General features: G+C 41.2%; 1 protein-coding gene across 1 annotated transcript in view; it reads right to left on the bottom strand.

Moving 5' to 3' along the window:
• The window catches only part of cds1 (CDP-diacylglycerol synthase (phosphatidate cytidylyltransferase) 1), a 35,907-nt gene that overhangs the window by 6,337 nt on the left and 8,048 nt on the right, over positions 1-21,522 (bottom strand). The window contains exons 2-11 of the mRNA XM_085180312.1: positions 14,107-14,264; positions 9,800-9,896; positions 9,557-9,654; positions 7,915-8,054; positions 5,622-5,680; positions 4,762-4,844; positions 4,409-4,496; positions 2,916-2,984; positions 849-1,001; positions 439-558 (exon numbers count right to left, since the gene is read on the bottom strand). Coding sequence (XP_085036438.1) covers positions 439-558; positions 849-1,001; positions 2,916-2,984; positions 4,409-4,496; positions 4,762-4,844; positions 5,622-5,680; positions 7,915-8,054; positions 9,557-9,654; positions 9,800-9,896; positions 14,107-14,264 — 1,065 coding nt within the window. The remainder of the gene's footprint in view (positions 1-438; positions 559-848; positions 1,002-2,915; positions 2,985-4,408; positions 4,497-4,761; positions 4,845-5,621; positions 5,681-7,914; positions 8,055-9,556; positions 9,655-9,799; positions 9,897-14,106; positions 14,265-21,522) is intronic.

Below are 21,522 nucleotides of genomic sequence, written 5' to 3'. Positions count from 1 at the left end.
ACAATCACAGCGAGTAAACACAGCTGAAGTGGTCCAACCAGTTTCTGCAACATTTCAATCGTCGCTCTCTCTGATACTAATCTGTGACAGTGAGTGTATGAGCTGCAGCTCCAGCTAACTACTACCACTCACTCGGGCCGCAGAAACTAACAACACTTAAATCTCACCTGGAAAACAGATTGAACAGAAAACTGCATCAAACAGAAAGTGTGAAACAAAAGCCCTGGAGTATCCTGGATGAACAGGAGAGGAGCTACACAGGCCCTCAGAGAGCACATCCGCTCAGCCCTCCCATCAGAATATTTAGAGATGTGTTCCTCCTCTGTCCATGATCCACATTTACATCAAACTCAATGAAATTAGGCCTCTTATGCGATCCCGCTGACAAACAGTTAAACAGGAGCGAACGCACGAAGAAGAAATGGAGATGCTCTTTACTTTGATTTTAAAAGCTCGCTTGAAGCCGCTGGCAAAGAAGCCGCCAAACGGTCCGATGAGAGATCCAAAAGACGAGAGGAAGATGCTGTGGATCGCGAAGGGATACAGGTTGACAGTTTTCTGCAAGAGAGGCAAGAAGAGACGAAACGAATATTGAAAAGTTATTTAATCAAAGCCATTTTAATCTGATCTGTAGAGCAAGACTAAAAATCTGGAGCTGGAAATGACCATGACCATCACTTTTAATGACATCGTGTTAGAAATAAATAAATAATGTAGCATCTGCAAAACATTTCTGGTGATTTCAGGAGGAGTACTGCATATGTCTTTGAGATTTTAGAGTTCATTCTAAAATCTCTCAATGGCGTCATGATTATGACTCCTAAAGAAAGACAAGAACAGAGTCTTACCCATCTCAGTGTGTTTTGTAGCACAGTGGGAAGTGTGTACTCCTGCATCACAAAGATGTCAGACGGCTCACATTCGACTGTGAAGCTGTTTGACTCACTGTTGAAGCCCACGGGACACACAAAGCACTGGAACTGAGAGAGGAGGTAGGCCAGCTGAGGGAACGCAAAGGAAACATTAGCTTCTGAAATAACCACCTGTGAGATGCAAACAGACATGAAGCACCAACGTGATTGTAAAAATGAGGCTGAAAAATGGCTGTTTTGGTCCCGACTGCCATTAAATTGCAAAAAAATCGAAACTCCAACAACATCCAAGTAGGGCTGCCACGATTAGTCGACTAGTCACGATTACGTCGACTATCAAAATCGTAGACGACTGATTTAATAGTCGACGCGTTGTTTAAAGCTTTGTAAGGTCACAAAAGACGCAGGAATAAGTAGCAGGATTTAAGAGTGTAATAACGGACTGAAACAGAAGATGGCAGCACTGCATGTACAAGGATGCCAGCTGCCGTTAAACCCCGAAGAAGAAGAAGCTGTGTCCCAGACAGTGTTGCCAACTTAGCGACTTTGTCGCTATATTTAGCGAGTTTTCAGACCCCCTAGTGACTTTTTTTCTAGAAAAAGTCGCTAAAAAAAGACGTGAAAGCGCATATCGCTTTTACTCTCAACAAGCAGCGGGTGCTGTAACACAGTCAGTTCTTCTTTTACTCTTATGCTGTTTTGTGGATCAGGTTTAAAACTACTTATAAACACACACACACAAAGTAACTCCACCAGAGTGCCTATTTCGGGTCACTTTTGCCGGTCCAAGCCCGGGTAAAGGAGCAGGGTTGGAATTGTGACATTACAAAAAACAATAATTGCTAAAAGAAATTTAATTTGTAGTTCTAAATAAATTCTAAATGCATTTAGGATGTTTTTTGCTCACTTTATGTCTCGTCCACGATGTTATTTCTCTCTCCAGCAGCGTAGGTTACAATGACATTAGCATGACCAATTATGCAAATTAGGTAGCGCAGCCCAGCTCAGTTTCCAACAATGGCGGCAGCTAGTTAGTTTTAATATTACTCTTATTATTCTTTCTGGGTCACAAAATAAACGTTTAACATATTTTCAGGCGAGAATGTAGCTGTGTAAACCTCAAATATCTGCTCAGTTTATCAAGACACCACATATTTTCAAAAGCGCTCCGACGTTTTCGGAGACGTCTGTTACCCACTAGCTCGATAGCTAGCCGGGGGCTAGGCTAACTAGAGCCTTGAGAACACCGGACTCCCGGCTAATCGTTTTCAAACCCACCGCCGTCTTTCGCTACTCAGGTTAAACATGATATATAAGTCACTTAGATAACTTAAAATGTTATTGTTTGGCTTTTTTTTAGTATTTTATTTGTTCCTGAGTAAATCGGTTTGGCTGAGATTAAAGTTATAGTTTTTACACAGCTGAATAAACATCAAGCAGACAACTGATTATCAGAACTGTGAGATGCTCGAGAATTTACTCCGGTGTCCCGTTATATTTTAGATAGCAAGGAGTTTATTAAACGTCACCGAAACAATCTGCAAATTTCATTAAAATTTAATAAACTATCATCTTGTCTTTATTTTTAGTTAGCACATACCTTAAACACTTAAAGCTGTAAGCTAATGATAGTTATATAAGAGCAGATGCTGCTGGTGCAATAAGCTGTACGTTTAACGTCCAATGGATGATGATCTGATTAGTCGACTAATCACAAAAATAATCGGTGACTAGTCGACTATCAAAATAATCGTTTGTGGCAGCCCTACATCCGAGCATATTTCACATTTTTTCTGTGAATAAGAGTCACGTGACTTTTATAAAAATGTCCTGGCAGTTGTAAGAGTGATAGGAAACTGCCAACAATCACAACCCTAACAGTAAAATACAGATTGGCGACAGCTGCTTCTTATCAACAACGCAGAAGAAAGGCAACATCTATGTTTCCTTTGATTTGTCTGCTTCCATAAACAGCTCTGCATAGCAGGAAATGCTGACCATGTGAGTCAAAGCAAAAATGTAAAAAACAAGAAGCGTACTCACAATGAAGCCAAAGAAGACAGTGGCGAAAAACCCTCCGATGAAACCCTCCCAGGTCTTCTTGGGTGAGAGCTGCGGGGCGTGAGAAACACAAACACAAGGCTTCTTTCACATCAACATGACGTGTGGTTTCTCAGTCTCACCACAAACTACTCGTGATTTCAAATCAATCTTTTTTTCTGCCCTCAGCTCCGATCTGCTGAGTCTGTACAGCAGCAGCGGCTGTCATCAGATGATGAAGGGTTCAACATCCATTAGATTTACAGTTCAAGACCTGCATCTGACTACATCAGTGCTTTAACATGTTTTAATGAGTCTGATCGCAATGCTGCCTGGAAGAGCTGCGGTTACAGTTTGGGAAATAAATAAATACTTGACCCCCATCGACTCCCTACCAAGCTGTTACGGCTTGAAATTCAGCTTCAGTGCTTGCAAAGTACCCCTGCTCAAGAAGGCCCATGTTCAGGCCCGACTCAGGTTTGTCAGTGAACACCTGAATGACTCAGATGAGACCAAACTGAATCGTCTGCATTAGTCCTCTCCGCACAGTTCAAGGGAAAACAATGCCAACTACGGCATGGTTGCCTGCTTTTTTTACCCACAGCACAAGACAGCTACATCGCATTGCGGAAAAAGATGGAAAAATCTTTAACAAGAACCTCCTTCACTCTGGAGTGGCCCAAGAAGCAGCATGTGGAGGCCACGGAGTCGCCCAGTCAGCCTCTGCACCCACAGAGAGCCCAGAAGCTTTGTGTCTCCCAGTGAGAAACCTTAAAAACCCCGAGAAACTCTGCAGAGAGCAGTGGCTAAAAATCTCTGCTGTGATGTGCACGAACCTCAGGACTGACTACGAGAACTTCTTAACAGCCGTGCTTGCCCACAACAGCTACTCCACCAAGTACTACACCATGTCCTCTGAGAGGCTCAAATCCCTAAAACAGTAATTTGTTGGAGAATGCTTTTTTCTTAAACTATTAAAGCAAACTTACCACTGAATCATAGTTGGCTCATTTCTTTGTAGGTGGTTAAAATGACTTCAACAGGCAATCAAACGCTTATTTCTCCCACTGGCTAGTTACTGTTGCTTTGAATTACATTTCCTCTGAAACAATGAAGCATCTCTCCTCAGTACTTGGAGAATCCAACCTGACCTTATTATAACTACTTGGATCTCCATGCAGATGCCCTGTGAGGCAAATTTCACCCACCTGTTTTGATACTGAGGCAGACTGTAGAGCAGTCGGCACATGAGTCTGATAAAACATTCATCGCTCACTCTGTGTTTCACCATGAAAGCAACTCTTTAACAAACTGAAGGGAGACTCTCTTTACGTATGTTTTCCACAACAGCTTCTGCAGGTCTCATATAGACTGTATATAAATGAGGGACATAGTCACCATGAGATCAACCACTGAAAAGAGGTTCAGTTTTCCAACTTCTCATACCTTAAATTTCATCAGCATGAAATAGAAATTCAAAGCCATTTGTAATTTACCTTAATGAGCGGAGTCCTCCCAAAGAAGAACCCAAACAGGTAGGCCATGATGTCATTGCAGATCACTATGGAGATGGGGACGATGAACCTGAAAAACAGGAATTTCAGCGATGATGAGAGATAAGAATCAGTATGTGACTTGGCTCAAAAATGCTTCTGCCCTCTAATGACTTATTTTTTCCTCTTACTCAAAACTTTATTGGTGTGACTTAATTTTTAAATGCACTGTTGCCTTTTTAAGAAGCCTGCACAAAGCGAACTCCGACAGTGGGCACACAGTTGCGATGAAACATATAAAACAGTGATAGTCAGACACAGGGCAGCGTCCTCTAGTCTTTCTTTGTCCTGCTTACCAGATCATTCCTTCAAACAGGTTCTGAATGACAAGGTGGGACTGAGTTACCACAATCAACAGGGTCACATGGGTCCAAGCAAACTGGAATGGCAAACACAAACACAAACACCACAGTGTCACTGCACTGGAATGTAGCCGTGCCTGCTCAGAAAGTCGGATCATGTCAGAAATAGTGGAAACAAACAGAAGGACAGGCGGACATGCTGGCTGGCACTGACAGAGCCACACCGCAGATCAGATGGTGCAGAAATGTGAAAAACATCAAAAGAAAAGCAGGCAGCAGGTGGACAGTGAGAGAACTGATTCACAGCAACTAAATTATTATGATACTAGAAACAAAGACAGCAGCACAATTAAACCATTCTAAAATATTAGTATACAATGAGCAGTTTAGCCTGAAAATAATCATGTTGGATGAAAGAAAGGGTGGCTCTTCCCTTTGCGGTGGCCTGTCCTGAGAAATGTTTGCATTTGTGCTATTTGTAGCAATTTGCATAAATTTGTATGTGAGATAACATTAAAATTAAAATTAAGTTAGTCATTAAAATTGTTTGGTTGATAAAATGTGGAGCATAAAGGTGGCTACAGACAGAAATAAGCGAAGCATGTGCACATAAATGAGATACAGCTGCAGAAGTCCTGCACTCATCTGGGATCAAACGCTGTGTCGGTGTGGACAGAGAGCTAATGCAGGATAGCAGTTAATGACAAACACGACCTAAAAAGCCTCCCGCAGGCGTGAGATGAGTTTCTAAATTCCTCTGAGTGAGACAGATGAAGCAGGAAGCCATGAGAGGGGATGGATGAGAGGGTTAGTGGTGCAGCAGAGGAGTAGATGGTTACTTGGCTGATACACACCATATAAAACTGCAGGCGGTAATGTTTCTTCACTAAACTCAGCACAAACATGCAGAAACCTGTGAAAGAGCAGACGACATGCTGTCAGTTTTTACTCCAAGATGAACAACAAGTGTACGCTATAATCAAAAATATCAAGACTCGTAACACATGATGTAGTGTTTCAGGGGGATGTGGGAGACACGCTTGTGATTGGACACTTCTCAGTTTTCCTTCACAGAAAGTCTCTGGGCATTTAACCTTTGGTAACCTCTGATGGTACACTGATTTTAGCCGAGACTTGGTGCAGCTGAGAGCTTGTGTCTGAGCTTTTTCTAGGACAGACCCTCTGCAGAGTTGGTACTGGGGCAGGTTAGGAAGACCACGTGTGGTTCAAAATGTCTCAGATGCCAAATGGTGCTCGTCTTACATTAAACTGCACTTTGTTCTGTAAAGCAGAAGTTAATCTTCATTTCTAAACCTAGCTATTTCTGCACTTCACTTAAAAAATAAAAAAAAACTTTAGTTTTTCCACTGGACTTTAAATAAAAAAAAACATCTTCATGCATTCATATTGTTTTCAGTGTTAAACACAGCGGCTGTGTGGTGGAGGTGTGGTCTGCAGATGAGGGGTGGTGCAGTGGGCTCGAGGGGCAGTGCCAGCGAGGCTGAAAACTATCTGGTAATGATACTCGCGCTATTTCAGTGACGTTGGTACCGACAGATGGAGACAGCTGGAAAGCTGGCGAGTCGTGTACCCGTTAATACAGAATCATCACAAGCACGCCGAGTGTCTCGGGTCTTTACTGGGGGTTGCAGGCAGCTTTTGCATTTGGTCCACTTTTGGGTCAGGGTTTTTAAAGGTTAAAGGTTACACAAGAACATTAGGAGTGTAAAGATCCAAATCCACAGTTTGTTTCGTTGGGTTAGGTTCCTACCTCAGCTTATTTTGGGGGATTTACTGCCCTTTATCCTAAATGGGACAGTTTTTTCTACAAAGTAGTTTGTTAGAAAAATGTCACTTTTATTCAGCACAGATATAAATTGAAATTAGTGGCTACTTAGCAGGAAACTCCAAGAACTCTATTTAACTGTTAAGGAGATCATCTGTAACCTTAACCCTGTGTGAACACAAAATACCTGCAATATTTCCCCAATCAGAGCTCCTCTAATCAAGTAATCAAGTGAAAATCGGGCCCCAGTGAGTAAGGTGGAATCCATCAGAGTGAAATACCAAAAGATGAAAAAGGTTAAACATGCATGGCAGCATTCAGTGAGAACATCTGCCATCCCTCAGTGGGCTCAGCCCTCGGCATATGAATGTTAATTAACATCTCCTGGTAACACTAATCCTGTGCAAAGAGGGATTTTGCATGACTCTGAAAGACTCCTCCAGGCTCATGATTTGAGCTGTGCAGTCGCAGGATAAACAAAGTCTCTTTTACTCGATTTTACCGATATCTCCGGTCAAACTGAGCCGTTCTCGGCCAAGCTACAAGACGGCATTCCTCCCGTCTCACTGAGATTTCCCCTGCCTCGCATCTGAATGGGTCTTTATGCCATGTAGCAACATGAGCTCGCCTAAATTTACCACTAGACTTTCATTTGTAATTGCCAACACAGGAAACAGGGAGGCAAAAAAGGACCCGTTGACTTCAGATCACACAGCGGCTGAAGCCTCATCTTCTGTTTAGCAAACAGTGGTCACATTTGTGGCAACACATTTGCATGGGATTCAGTTCACAGCTGATCTCCACAACTGCTGCAAATTTGTAAAGTTCCCCAGCTCATGGTAGCCCAGTACAAACAGGGGAAAAAACTGTAACATATATTGATAAATAAATTTATGTTTAGCAATTTATTAAGATGATTTGAATCTAAGATCACTAGTGGTTTCCAAAAGAAAACTACAATTATACACTTGAATTTTTTGGTTAGTTGCTGTTTCTCTTTACCCATAATGTATGGAGACAGCACGCTGATAAAAGCCACACCTCGATATTTGTGCTTTTACGGCACATCCAGCAGCAATAAACAGTCCTATCAGTAAATGTAAGCATCAAAGAAAAAGCTGTATCACTGTAAATCAGTTTAGTCTGTTTATACCAAGAAGCTCCCCGAGGGCTTTGTTTCTGCTTTTGTTCAATTTATTTCCCCAGTAATGTTATTTGTAACTGACTCTACTGAGTAAAAGCTGCGTCTTCTGCAACCGAATCCACCCCCGTAAGGAAAACGTGAGTGAGAGACAAAGGGCCAAAGAGCATGTGTGTTTATGGAGATACAACAGCCGTATTGTCTCGAAGGCGAGACTCACCTGCGAGGTACAACGCGAAGGAGATGAAGCGGTGATATCGAGCCAAGAACTGCAGAGGTTCCTCCCTCTGCACCAGAGCCCCAAAGTAATCTGCAACAGTTTCTCCATAGAAGAAGTAGTTGACACAAATCAGAAAATACCTGAGGCAGAAAACAAAGGGAATTAGTTTTCCTCTACATTCATGCTTTGATATGTTTCAGGGATCAGAGGGTTTGTGTGTCTACCAGTGTTTCTTGCCCACTGTACATTGACCTGCACTGTTTGGTCATGCGTGTTGTTATGAGGGATGGCTTTGATGCAAGGGGCAAGTTTCAATTAGCTTTCATTTACTTCCAGCATGGCAGTGATCTTTGCTCTCGGCTGCAATGTCGCATCCCGTGGGGGTGTGTGCTGTGTATGCAAAGTAACAACAAAAACACTGCAACAAAAATAGGAGCAAAGTAGCCGTCATGGGGGAAAGGAGGCGTTGCACAGACAGAGAAAGTAACTGCAGAAGAAGCTGGCTTGACTCAGCGTTTTTCTGACAGCACAGCAGAGTTTAATGATGTGTGGATGCCTCAAAAATTGCTGGCTTAAAATAGGACTTTATTAAATCTCCTTACATACCAGAAAGACAGCTCAGTATGAATATAGAGCTAACATTCAGATGGCCTGGGGGCTTCGGTATTTGAGTTGTATTGTAATGTTGAGTGTACTAATAGTCCTTAATCCTCAATACACTACTTGGGGACACAAAAACCTGTTTTTCTACATAGTACTTACTGGTTTTTATTAAAGGAGAAACATCTGGGAGTATTTTGTTTATGTAAAACTGCATAAAAGTGGTGAAAGTATGACGTGAACTGGAAGCCATCAGATCAAGAACAAAAGATTAAAAATACTTCTTACGTGACAATCGGTGAATTTCAAAATCCTGCTGTTATTATTCTTTTGCTTATTCCCAAAACAAGTCAAAGCACATGTGCTGTCCCCCTCGAGGCTATAAAACAAGCATGTATGTTATCTCTAGATCAATAAAAAGTGTTATTAGCCGGTTAACAGACTGTAAATAAACAATGTCTTTGACATGTAGTTCCCCTGATGGCCTGCAGGGGGCGAATCCTCGAGCTGCAATAGAAGTCTACAGGAACCCTTCAGCTCAACAGTAAACTAGTGAATGAATGTGCACTGTCCCATTCTAGCTCTCAAACACAAACATGGCGACAGTGTAAACATTTCACTCACAGCTTTACGTGGACGATGTCACTGTGGCTGTGTGCACGTTACATTTTCAGCGGTTTAGCTGTCAGACTGAACTTGAGCTGTTATATCCATCCAAAGCTACCAGATTAAAAAAAGAGAATCTTACTGAACATATAGTTTTCTGGTCTAATTAGCTGCTGCATTAATTAGTTTATGATTAGCAGGTTAGCTCAGATCTAAACTAACTTTCGCGAATAACTTCATACAGTTTACAAATCAACGGGTCTTTTAAGGTTTAGTGACGTGTCCACAAACAGAGTCTGTACAATGCACTGACTACTGGATAAAGACTTCATGCAACCCCTCTTCGAAGAAAACAAGCTATCCATTTAAGAGGAACCCTCTGTTCAAAATACATCTCAAGTATCAGCTCTTTTTCTGTGAAACCCATTTTCCTTACCAGCTTAGTGTCCTGAACCATGGCAGGTCATAGGAATGGTAAACTCTGTAGCCAATGGTGATAATTTCTTGGAAACACTTGATTTGGACAGACATGACCTGGGTCAGATAATGGAAACATGAGAACAAAGTTCAGCCACGAGCAACAGATTCAAACTATGAGCTTCATTCTGTGTTTTTACAAAAACAATACAGAACATAAATTTATTCTTTTTACATCCAAACCCCCAAAGAAGACACTTACCACAAGTATTAGAGCAATAGGTCCCATATATATAATGAGGAAGAAGCCAGAGATCATGGCTAAAGACAGAACTCCTCGTATCCAGTAGTTCTTCCATCTGTGGAGATTAGAAATTAGAACTAAAATTAATAATATATTATACAGAATTAATAATAATATATATAATAAGTCACTAAAGACGTTTTGAGTTCTCATTCAAAATGAATGAAATTCCACTGGTTTGAAAGTCAAAGGAGGAAAAAGATGACAGTCCACAGTGTTTCCTTCTTAAGAATATCGAGCTGCTGTGCAGGAATTTTCACGATGACTTGTTTGTATATCAGTAAAATTCATAAGGTCGCTACAGGTGAACCATTTATCACTCAGGGTTACCCTCCCGGGCTGCAGTTGGCCGCATCATGGCGTCCAAGTTCACTGCCGCCTGCTGCTCTCTTCACCCCATCTGACTGCTGGCGTGCAGCGACCAAGCTTTATGGTCAAAAACAGCCTCAAGCCCACCCTGACACCTCACTGTCATCTACATGCACTTATTGACATTTTAACTTCATCACATGCGGTTTACTGAGCTACAGCATACAGCTCCAGGGATTATGACTTTTGCTGTAACATCTGCACTCATGTGGTGAATGAGTTGTCCCACATAAGGCCTGCTTTTAATAGCGCATAAAGATGTTTAGCATATGTTGTTTGCGAGTAGTAGCTTAGGCTAAGGCTTAGTGGTAATTGGTCTTTAAGGCCTAACAACATATGCTTATGTTCAGCTTTATATTCCTATGTTTTAGCAGCACTACCTGCACTGCAAGCACAGCATGATTGCAATTATGGAAAGAAGCCGGGTCCTTTTTTAAAGCAGTTATCAGGGAGCTGCACAGCAGCCACGCAGGGCAGAGAGCCTGCTGCTCGCCGTGTGAATGGAGCTGAAAAACAGCTGCATCATGAAAAAAAGCTGCTGCTGTTTCCAGTCTGCGCTGTTCTCCCTCTCCATCCACCATCACGCTGTCTGCATTTACATCCCTTCCCTCTCTGTTCACCTTCGAGTCCATCCTTCTCTGCCGTGTCATTCTGCTCAGCCCATACGTCTGCTCTCTATTCACTCTACTGCTCGTCCCCCCTCCCTCCATCTGAGTCTTCATCTCTGAATATCTCGTCTCCCTTCATTCCTCCTTTCCTTTCCTTCTCTCTCTGCAGCACAGAGGCTCCAACGGTCCGTCTGCAGGGATTAGTTGCTTCTCCCCTCGTGAGCCTTTAAGCCCTGTGACCTGGCCTTCATTGCTCACATCCTCCACTCCTCATCTGTATATAAAGACCATGTCAGACATGGGATATGTAGCTTTGCCAGCTCCATTAATGTTTTAAAGCAATGAGTTTTGTCATTCAAACATTCAGTGACAACTTGATCCAGACAAACCCAAGACAGTGGCAGCGAGTGCTGCAGCGCACACGATAATTAAACCTACAAAATACTTGTTTCACTCACAAACACAGCAATAAGCAGTGTTTGCACCAGCGCTATTAAACTCATTCAAACAATCATTCACTCTGCAGACTCCATGAACGACTGCTTTTAACGGTCTAGTAATGTTTGGAAGAGTCTGCTTGGAAAACACCTGTGTAGTTTTTAAAAAATTACTTATTTGCACATGTTTTATGTGCCAGGTCCACCAGAATGAATCGAATACAGACAGCTGCTCTCCAGTGATGAACTCCACCATCTTGGACTACAGCAGTCCATGTTCATGTGTGAGCTCTCCTCCTGCTGCAGGTTCTTCTGCTTGCTGTGCATTTCCAGAGAAAACACGGACTACTGAATTATACTGAAGACCACCACAACAGCAACCTGGCCAATGAACGGAAAGCAGCTACTGAACTTTCAAAATAAGAGCGAGAAGAATATTCCATTAGAAAATCAAATGCAGATTTCATTCTTCTCACAAACTCACAAAACGATGAGTCACTAAATATATTTCAGTGGTAAAGTATAATGTGCTCTTCAATTACACAATTTGTATCACCTGCTCCCAGGCACACGAAGTGTAACAGCAGGGTGTGTGGTGCTGCCGCTGAGCCAAGGGAGCTTGTGAAATCAAATATTATTCATCTCTCTGCTGTTTAGGGCCACTCACATGGACGAAGCAAATCCTGAAGATGCACAAAACACAGTCTGAACGTTAAGCTTTAAGTTTAGACCTGCGCTGTGTTGAAAGTGTTACACAAACACTGTCGATTCTACTGAAATGTGACCAAATGACCATAAAGCTGACCTGTTTCAGGAGCTGAGGACTCAAACCTGTTCAAAGTGCAAGTGACCTCCTGGTTCGAGGAATTTTCATAGTGCAACAACTATCAGTGGCTCCTTTACTGATTACAGGGGTAAAGTCCAGCTTTCAATGTGTTTCCCAGACTTCACCAGGATTTAATGTCTTACCTCGAAATACACCACATTAGCCCATAAATAGTATAGAGTATTATCACAAAATATTATTATATATTAAGGTATTTTTCTGCTTATTTACAGAGGTTTATACTGTATACACGACCTGTATATAAAAATAAATCACATTTTCTTCCTTACCAAACAGAAAGCAGTGCTCCGTCTGCTTCATTGTACCAGAGTGCATGCTGCTGACATGAGTACCAACAAAAAGGTCATGTGGATTTTTTTTCACCCTCTAAAAGCCATCTCAGTGCTGTGTTTGTTTATTTGCATATATTATAACATAATCACTGTAGGCGTATGCAAACCTTCTGTGCCATCGCTTCTGCCACTCGCTTTGAATAAAAGAGTCCCAACTCATAGATATAATTTATCACTCTGGATTACATTTCGATAGATAGTCAAATTAAAATTATCAGCAGTCACAAATTAATTTATTGAACTCTTGGAGCTGCCGTGTGAGTTCTTTGAAATAGCTGCAAATTCACTTTCACTGCATTAATAAGAGCATAAGAGCATTTCTGCTCAAATTAACCTACATTTATACCAGAAAGGTAGACAATCACCTCACTGAGGTGCTCTCATAACGCAGAGGGGAAACTGGGAAATAGCTGAACATTGCAGCAGAAGAACATTTAAAATGCACGTCAGGTTTCATCAGGTCACCTGAGCCGCACTTAGAAATCTTTAAACTGTGTCAACGAACAGCAGAACAGTCAACATGCAAACGATTCACTGCACTTAGAATGAATTTGATCTTTATATTGATCTGTTGATCTGATCTGATATATTTACACTGTATACACAGGGATATCTATACGTTATACTTAATAATCAAATAACTTAATGGTTATTTCAAGTCTTTCTTTTTTTTTTTAAGTCAAAACTGAACATAATCTAATGGAGGAAGATGAACACTGTTAGTATATGTGTGTATTTAAGAGCCACCTGAAAATATTCAAAATAATAACTATTCTTATGTTTTATCTGTCAAATTATCTGGTGTTGTACATTTATAAAATATGAATGACTTTTTTAAAAGGCAGGGGTACAAGTATTAAAAGTACAATTATTCAGTTTTTTCCTTTTTCTGCCAGATATGCAGATGTATCCAATGGTGAATATTAAAAAAGGCAAAATACATTCACGTATAAGTATCCCTGAGAGCCAAAACCTCAGACTTCAGCTGAGCTAGCCTAGTTTTTATTGCTCTTGCCTCTATATGTTATCACAGAGTGGAAATCCCTAATATGGTCATCTCTGGTTCCAACCCTATGAGCTGCTCTCAGAAGGTGAGCTTAAAGGGAAGCTGAAGGGAGGTTAAACAACCTGAGACAGAGGACAAGTGAGGGGTTTCTTATTTATATAGGATTGTTTTGAACAGTCCAAACATAAGAATATAAAGCTGAACATAAGCATAATAACTGTCTAGTGAACTAGTAACATTTATCCCTACTATTAATAAAAACCCTCACTTTCTTTGAACTTATTTGTAACTTTGTAACTATTTCTGCCGCTTTTTATGCCAACAACCAACAGTAGTCCTCCAAATATCTTCCCAGAGAGCATCTGCACTGTTATAACTACTTCTGACAGACCATAAACAGACTCCTACAGTTAAACAATAGAACACTATTCATTCCTTTTTAATGAATTGCTAGCATCTTGGACAAAGCTTGTTGGGCTTCGATGGACTCTCATGCGGAGATTCAAACTAGTTTAGCTGCGTGTTAATATTATCAAACCCCTGTGGTTCTGCATTCCAGCTCAGCTGTGGGATTGTGAGTCATTTATAAGCACGGATATCAAAAAGACACGCTTTGGGCACAAATGTTTTCTGGCATGTGGGTTTCTGCGTTTGAGGACTGTTTACCTGGGCGGCAGCCCCTCCAGAGCTTTGTTGAGGCATTCTGGAGTGTTGTCTGTGTCTGCTGTGGAGAGAGGATAATCTGGAGTGTCTGCTTTGGAGTCGCCATCACATTCTCCCTCTGCGTCACCTGCCAGCCCCAACCTGTCATCGCCATCAGCCTCCTGCCGAGAACACAGAGATAATCAAATACCGACTTAAGACAGAGCAAGTCTGCACCTGACAAACAGGTCTCTGACATCTCATCATGAAAGAGTTACACTGAGAGCTCCTGAAATGGGTAAACAGGTAAACACTGCAGGAGTCGTGTCTAAACTAAGAACATCAACATGAGGCTGAGCAGACGGCACTTTAATTAGGTCAGTTTGGCCCCTACAGGGGAGGACAGAGACAGAGCAGACTTGGTGTTTGTGTCCTCTGAGGCTGGATCGGTCAAACAGGATTATACATTAATAAATGACACACATCTCACTAACAATTTACCATAGGTAACAAAGCTTTTACTAATGCATTTCTCTCCCAAGTTAGAGCTACAGTTGTGACACTTCACAGCATGTCACTCAATGTTAGGCGAGTTTTTACGTTTACGACGGCATCAGATTTTCCCCCATCTTTGGCTGTGATTACGTGATTGGTCCAGATTAGGATTGTGAAAATGTCACAGAGATTAAGATTATTATACTGGGCAAAATTCTTGAGTCACCACCCACTTCTTTAAATTTTGTTTCAAAGGAGTCAGACTTGTAGTTTTCCAGGCTTTTCAGAGAGCTTTTAAATTTGTGGCTGCTTTTTCACTCATTTCCAGTCCAGTCCCTGCAGATGAGAATTTTCAAAGACATTTTTTTGTTTTTTAAGCTGATTGAAGCATTCGAGGATAAGAAAGACATCTGACTCAAGGATGAACCAGTGCTGTCTACAAATAAGCGAAAACTTAGCCAATAGCCAATTTTAAACTGTATCTTTAGGCCTGCTGCAAAAATACATTATTAGTCTTAAACTCAGCATATCTCAGCACGGTGTGCAGCCAGCCCTTTAAAAACAATTTGATGAAGTTGGACAAATGAGGGGAAAAAGAAGAAGCAGCAGGTCTAAAAAAACCTGCTACATCAGATGAAAGAAACAGGAAAACTCTAGCAAAGACCCGACAGATGCATCTCGCCTTTCAGTTGATTCCTCTACTGCTCACTGAAGCCTAATGGTGATTCAAGAATTTTGGACACTACTGTAAACAGTTTGCATTTACTATAACACGCAGAAATGTTCACAAAAGTACACCTAACTCCACAAATTCTACATTTCTCTGAAGTAATTTGTTTTCCTGTCCTGAACATGACAGATCTAAACCAAGATAATAAGTGAAATTTCCCTTAAAGGTTTGTTTACAATCTCAGGAGCCTTACTGGCTCGGCAGCAGAGAGCTGAAAGTCTACACCTGGTGCTACGAGGTTAACAGGCTTCTGCCCTGAAGCAAACATCTTTACAGCTGATAATGAATCTTTAATCTGGATTTAAACTCAGTGAGCAGCACACACAGTCACACAGCTGATGCCTCTACACTGCAGGGACAAAATATAACAGACTTCCTGGGAAGCTTTGTTTCAGGAACCTGAGACATCTTTGATTGTTAGCCCTCATTTACAATTTACTGAGTCAGTAAGAACAAACCGAGAGAACATAATGCATTTAGCAGCCTTAATGTGGAAAACTCCTCTAAGTGACATCCTAGAAGCCGTTTTGCTCTCGTCAACATCAGTCATGGTCTGTCTTATAACAAAGAGGTGAGCAGAGACGTGCTTCTCCCAAAAAGAAGCTATTTTTAAAGTCAGCTCACACATCCATCTGGGGATTAGGACGTCCTATCCACCCGAGCAGCTCGGTGATGTTCTTAGCCATCTTTGCCTTTCATGGTTGTTTTTATTGAAACGCTGCTAAATATGGTTAGCAGGGCCATCGGGGTTAAACCGGAGGTATTCGTTTGGAAATGAGGTCCCTGATCGTGGCCAGATGTAATTAACTGAGAAGCACTGAAAGTGGGAGCAGGCTCAGGGTTCACTTTAAGTTGGCGTTCGTGGCAGGAGAGGTGTAATTGTAGAAATCCACTCAGGTTTTAATGAGGAGACTGAAACACTGCCTACCTGGCAGGGTAGCTTGCAAATCTTGACTAAAAATAGAAATAAAAACATCACTGTTTAAAACCGGATCTCTGGAACATTGGCTTGGCGATGAAGTGACAATAAGACTCATTCAGTTTTCAACCAAGGACTTATCAGCAGGCTCAAACTACTGAAGCTGACGCACATCAGACTGTCGAATTTAACAATTTCCTGTCGCATAGAAGTAACCATCACAAAGCAATAAGAGCAGTTATCATGTTTGATTACACGCCACCACAGGCGTAGTAAATCTACACAAAACAAATACTGTTAGTTAGGTTCCCTCCCGGTATCCTTCACAGTGTTTCAAATATAAAACAATGCTAACGCTCACAGAAGTATTAGCCTTCCCCCGGTAGAAAATTAGACTGGGGCTTAAATTTGCTCAAGCATTAAATATAGTTAATTTCTCTAATGGCCAGAAATAGCAAGGAAATTAATATGAAAAACATGAACTGCATTGTTTTTTTATTCAATTTGCTCGTGTCTGGGTGGACAGCTATAAAACGGTCCATGCCAACAAGCTGGCCAATTTTTAAGTCATTCTGACACCAGTTAAAAAACAGTCAACCCAGTGAGCTTTGTGGGACGACTAATAATTACCTAATCACTACTAGGGCTGCCACGATTAGTCGACTAGTCACGATTACGTCGACTATCAAAATCGTCGACGACTGATTTAATAGTCGACGCATTGTTTGAAGCTTTGTAAGATCCCAAAAGACGCAGGAATAAGTAGTAGGATTTAAGAGTGTAATAACGGACTGAAACAGAAGATGGCAGCACTGCATGTACAAGGATGCCAGCTGCCGTTAAACCCCGAAGAAGAAGAAGTAGCTCTGTCCCAGAATTCATAGCGCGGCCCAGCTCAGTTGTCAACAATGGCGGCAGCTAGTTAGTTTTAATATTACTCTTATTATTCTTTCTGGGTCACAAAATAAACGTTTAACACATTTTCAGGCCAGAATGTAGCTGTGTAAACTTCAAATATCTGCTCAGTTTATCAAGACACCACATATTTTCAAAAGCGCTCCGACGTTTTCGGAGACGTCTGTTACCCACTAGCTTGATAGCTAGCCGGGGGCTAGGCTAACTAGAGCCGTGAGAACACCGGACTTTTCAAACCCAACCTGTCTTTCGCTACTCAGGTTAAATATATATAAGTCACTTAGATAACTTAAAAATGTTATTGTTTGGCTTTTTTTTTAGTATTTTATTTGTTCCTGAGTAAATCGGTTTGGCTGAGATTAAAGTTATAGTTTTTACACAGCTGAATAAACGTCAAGCAGACAGCTGATTATCAGAAGTGTGAGATGCTCCAGAATATACTCCGGTGTCCTGTTATATTTTAGATAGCAAGGAGTTTATTAAACTTCACCGAAACAATCTGCAAATTTCATTAAAATTTAATAAACTATCATCTTGTCTTTATATTTAGTTAGCACATACCTTAAACACTTAAAGCTGTAAGCTAATGATAGTTATATAAGAGCAGATGCTGCTGGTGCAATAAGCTGTACGTTTAACGTCCAATGGATGATGATCTGATTAGTCGACTAATCGCAAAATTAATCGGTGACTAGTCGACTATCAAAATAATCGTTTGTGGCAGCCCTAGTGCGCTACAACAGGAGTATTTTAATCCCCATTCCTCGTTTGGCATCCCCGCAGCAGAACCACTAACAGAAGAAAACACTGAGCTGCTTTTCCTTTCACTCCACTGCACTCCTGAAGCCTCAGATGACTTTACAATAAAATTAGATTTGGGCAGACACACCATGAACTGGTGCACAGTGTAAAAGATTCTAATTCCCTCCCCCGTGGAAATCTGTTGGAATCAAAGAAGCTTCAGAGTGAAGATGGAAACAGTAACAGTTCTGTCTGATATCAAACTATTTGTTCATTTTTAAATGCAGAAACTGTTAGGGAACGGCTGTGTGCAGACAGGAATAGGACCCAAAGTGCAGACTCCGGAGACAAAACTTAAACTCAAAACCACTTTAATCTTAAACTCAAATATAACATAACTGGAAATATCCAAATAAACTTACACCGGAGGACTGAAAAAAACACACAGCTATATAAACGGTAGATCGCGACAATGACAAACTGAAACACAGGGCTTAAATACATAGAGGGAGCAATCAGGGAATGGACAACAGGAGGGAAACACAGCTGGGGCAAATCAGAACTGACGAGACAAGGAAGCGTAAACTGAACACACTGAGATAAGACAGAGATCTTCAAAGTAAAACAGGAAACACATAACACAGACTGAACAAAAGACACAGACTCACATGCAGGCACTACAACAGAGGGAACAGAGATGTGGGACCAGGGCAGACACAGACACCGACTGGACACGGGGATATAGCAGACAGGGGAGACAGCAACCAAGGATTACACAGAAACAAACCATAAGACATGACTCTAACGAAAACCCAAAGACTAGAAATTATAAATAATATAATAAACTCAAAAACCCTGGTTCAACGACCCAGGCATCCTAACAGAAACATGTTTTTGATTGTGAGTGTCAAAAAATAAATCAATAAATCATGTTGTCAGTACTGAGAAGACCAAAGAGAATAGAGAATAATCTGAAATCAAATTACAATATAACTTGTTATCTACCTCATAATATTAGGGTTATAACCATACTACTGTTATCTACCTGATAAATTTCCAGTTTAGTTATAGAGAACCTGTCACGCTTCTCTTCACTGTAGTTTAGTAATGCTTTGTTTCAGACAGCTTTTCCTACCCTTGGCTGTGTATGATGTTGCAGATATGGCCATATCAGGCAGAGAGCTCTGGCTGTGAGCACAGAAGCCCCTCCCACCTGCCGTTTAAACCTTCTGTTTATGAGAGGCGGCCAATCAGAAGAAAGTTCAATTGAAAGAAAGATCCTATTAAAATGGGAATGTGTTAAATAGTTTGTTTCAGAGAGAAGGTGAATTTAGGAGCTGCACCAAGTGCTGGTACAGGACACATAAGGATTATTACAAACTGAATCATGCAAAGCCACTCTAGCAGAGTCTAAAGGGGACTTGTAGCAACACGAGGCAGGTAGCCAGGTAATGTTTCTCAACTTGAAGGTGAGCAATTGAAAAACAATTGTGCAGTGGGAGTATACTGTGGAATGACACAAGCGAGTAGTAAATACATTAAGCTGTTCACTACTGGGCAAAGCAATGCACAGCAAGTCAGTCACTTTATATGTAGCCAAGGCTGAAGAATAAAAACATGGGGCTGTTAATGTGGTCACCCATATAAATAAGCAGCAAACAGTGTTGCAGCTGTTTTTCATTATCATTTACCAATGTTCGCCCAGTGACCATAGACTGGTGGCATTTTCTGCACTGAGTCAGCCTGTCGACAGTTGAGAAACCGTTTCCATGGAGCAGCAGGCCTCAGCATTGTTCACGGCCACATGCAGAGCTGCAACATTGAGCCCTAATCTAGATGAACGTATTCGAGCTTCTTAATGAAACTGTCAAACACGGTTAATCCTTTGTTTATGCAGCAACACGAGCCAACTGCTGTGTAATCACTGCACAGTCAAACCCTTCAATGCTGCAAATATCTGTGATATCAGTCCAAGTTGCGCCAAGGGTCAGACTAATCCTGAGTACCTGTTATCATGACAAGTGAGCATGTGCGAACTGATAACAGAGAAAGATGAAACAGGAAAACAACCACAGCAGGTGGTGTGTGCAAAATGTCATTCGTTCAGTATGCCCGTGTTTTTCTAGAGCCACAAGCAGCAGCAGCTCATTGGCCGTCCTTGCAGCTCAGCTCTCCTCCACTGTCATCTTTGTCCTCCTCCTGGATATTAATGCCTCTGCTGCACAAGTGTGAGGAGGGAGGAGGCGATCTAAAAGGGAGACAAGTGACGAGCAGCTCGCGCCACATCTCATACTTTTTCATCTCAAAGCTACTTGAAGCAGCTGCGTTGGCTGTTGCTGTTTTTAGCGCAGCCACTAAAGGATGTGGGAATAATTTTACATCTGGAGCTAAACTGGTGACAAATTTAATGTAAAAACAACAACGTAACGTTTATTTGAAAAGCTTCAAAAGATGATGTTAGATGAAGAAGCACCGTCTACTTAAGAATCCTGATCAAAATATTCAGTGACCCCCTCATGACCTTCAGGAAAGAAGCATTGCCATCCTGGAAAAGACTGGACAAGATGGTAAATGAACTGGTATTTGTACAGCTCTTTCCTACTCTGAGGACTAAAATCACCTTTTATTATAAGCCACATTCACCCACTCATACAGCGCTTTCTTCTATGGCTTTGGGTGCTCGGGTATAGATGCATCTGACTTATTAAGTTGTGCAAACACATTTTAACATGTGGATGTCATGATTCTGGGTCATGTGACCCAGCGTTTTGAGTATCAATATATTTTGACGTTTATGGTTTATGTTTAAGTCCTTTAGGTTATCTAAGTTCATTTCTATTATGCCAAGGTTGCTGTTACAGTTCATTGTTTATTAGATTCCCCTGTGTTTAAGTCTCACTCGCCCTTCATGTGTCTCATGTTGTCGAGTTCGTGTTGTCACGTCATCTCATTATGTTTCCTGTTTTATTTTGAAGAGGTCTTGTGTTTCTATGTTCCGTGTGTGTAGTTTTACTCTTCCCCTGTGACGCGTCAGCTGTTTCTCCGTGTGTTTCCTCATCACCTCCTGTGTGTTTCCATTCATTCCTTGTCTGGTTGTCTGCTATGTTCATGTCATGTTTCCAGGTTTTTTCATGCTTTAATCTTAGGTCATGCAGTTTAGGTTATTGTTTAGTTTCATCTTTGCCTTTTATTTTGCACTATTTTGCCAGCCTTAATAAATGGCTGAACAAGTACAAAATAAAACCACAAGATCTCATTCCAACCTTCTTCTCTAACCAATTAGTTATGAGAAAATTAACTGCCAAACACGAGCAGAAATGAGAGGGAAATCAATGTTTCAGCTTTGGTAAATGAGGATGGGCTTGAAAAAGTATTTATGGACTAGATCTGCAGATACTGTGGTAAAAAATAAATGATGGCTACGACACCGTGTGTTTCTGCTTATTTATAGAAATAGAAAATAAAAAAAACACTGGAAAAGAATCTAACGAAATCTCAGGCTCATCAACTTGCCGCACACTTTGTTTCCTGCTTTCATACGGTGATACTTTATGAAATCAAGCGCAATCCTATTACAAAGACCAAAATGTTTTTTTTAAGTAAAGTAAATTAAATGCTCAATATCTAAAAGCATGTATGC

Source organism: Neolamprologus multifasciatus, chromosome 12 (genome assembly GCF_963576455.1).
Source record: "Neolamprologus multifasciatus chromosome 12, fNeoMul1.2, whole genome shotgun sequence".
In the NCBI taxonomy this organism is placed as follows: domain Eukaryota; kingdom Metazoa; phylum Chordata; class Actinopteri; order Cichliformes; family Cichlidae; genus Neolamprologus; species Neolamprologus multifasciatus.
Note: the sequence above shows the minus strand (reverse complement) of the source record. Positions and strands in the feature narration are given on the sequence as shown.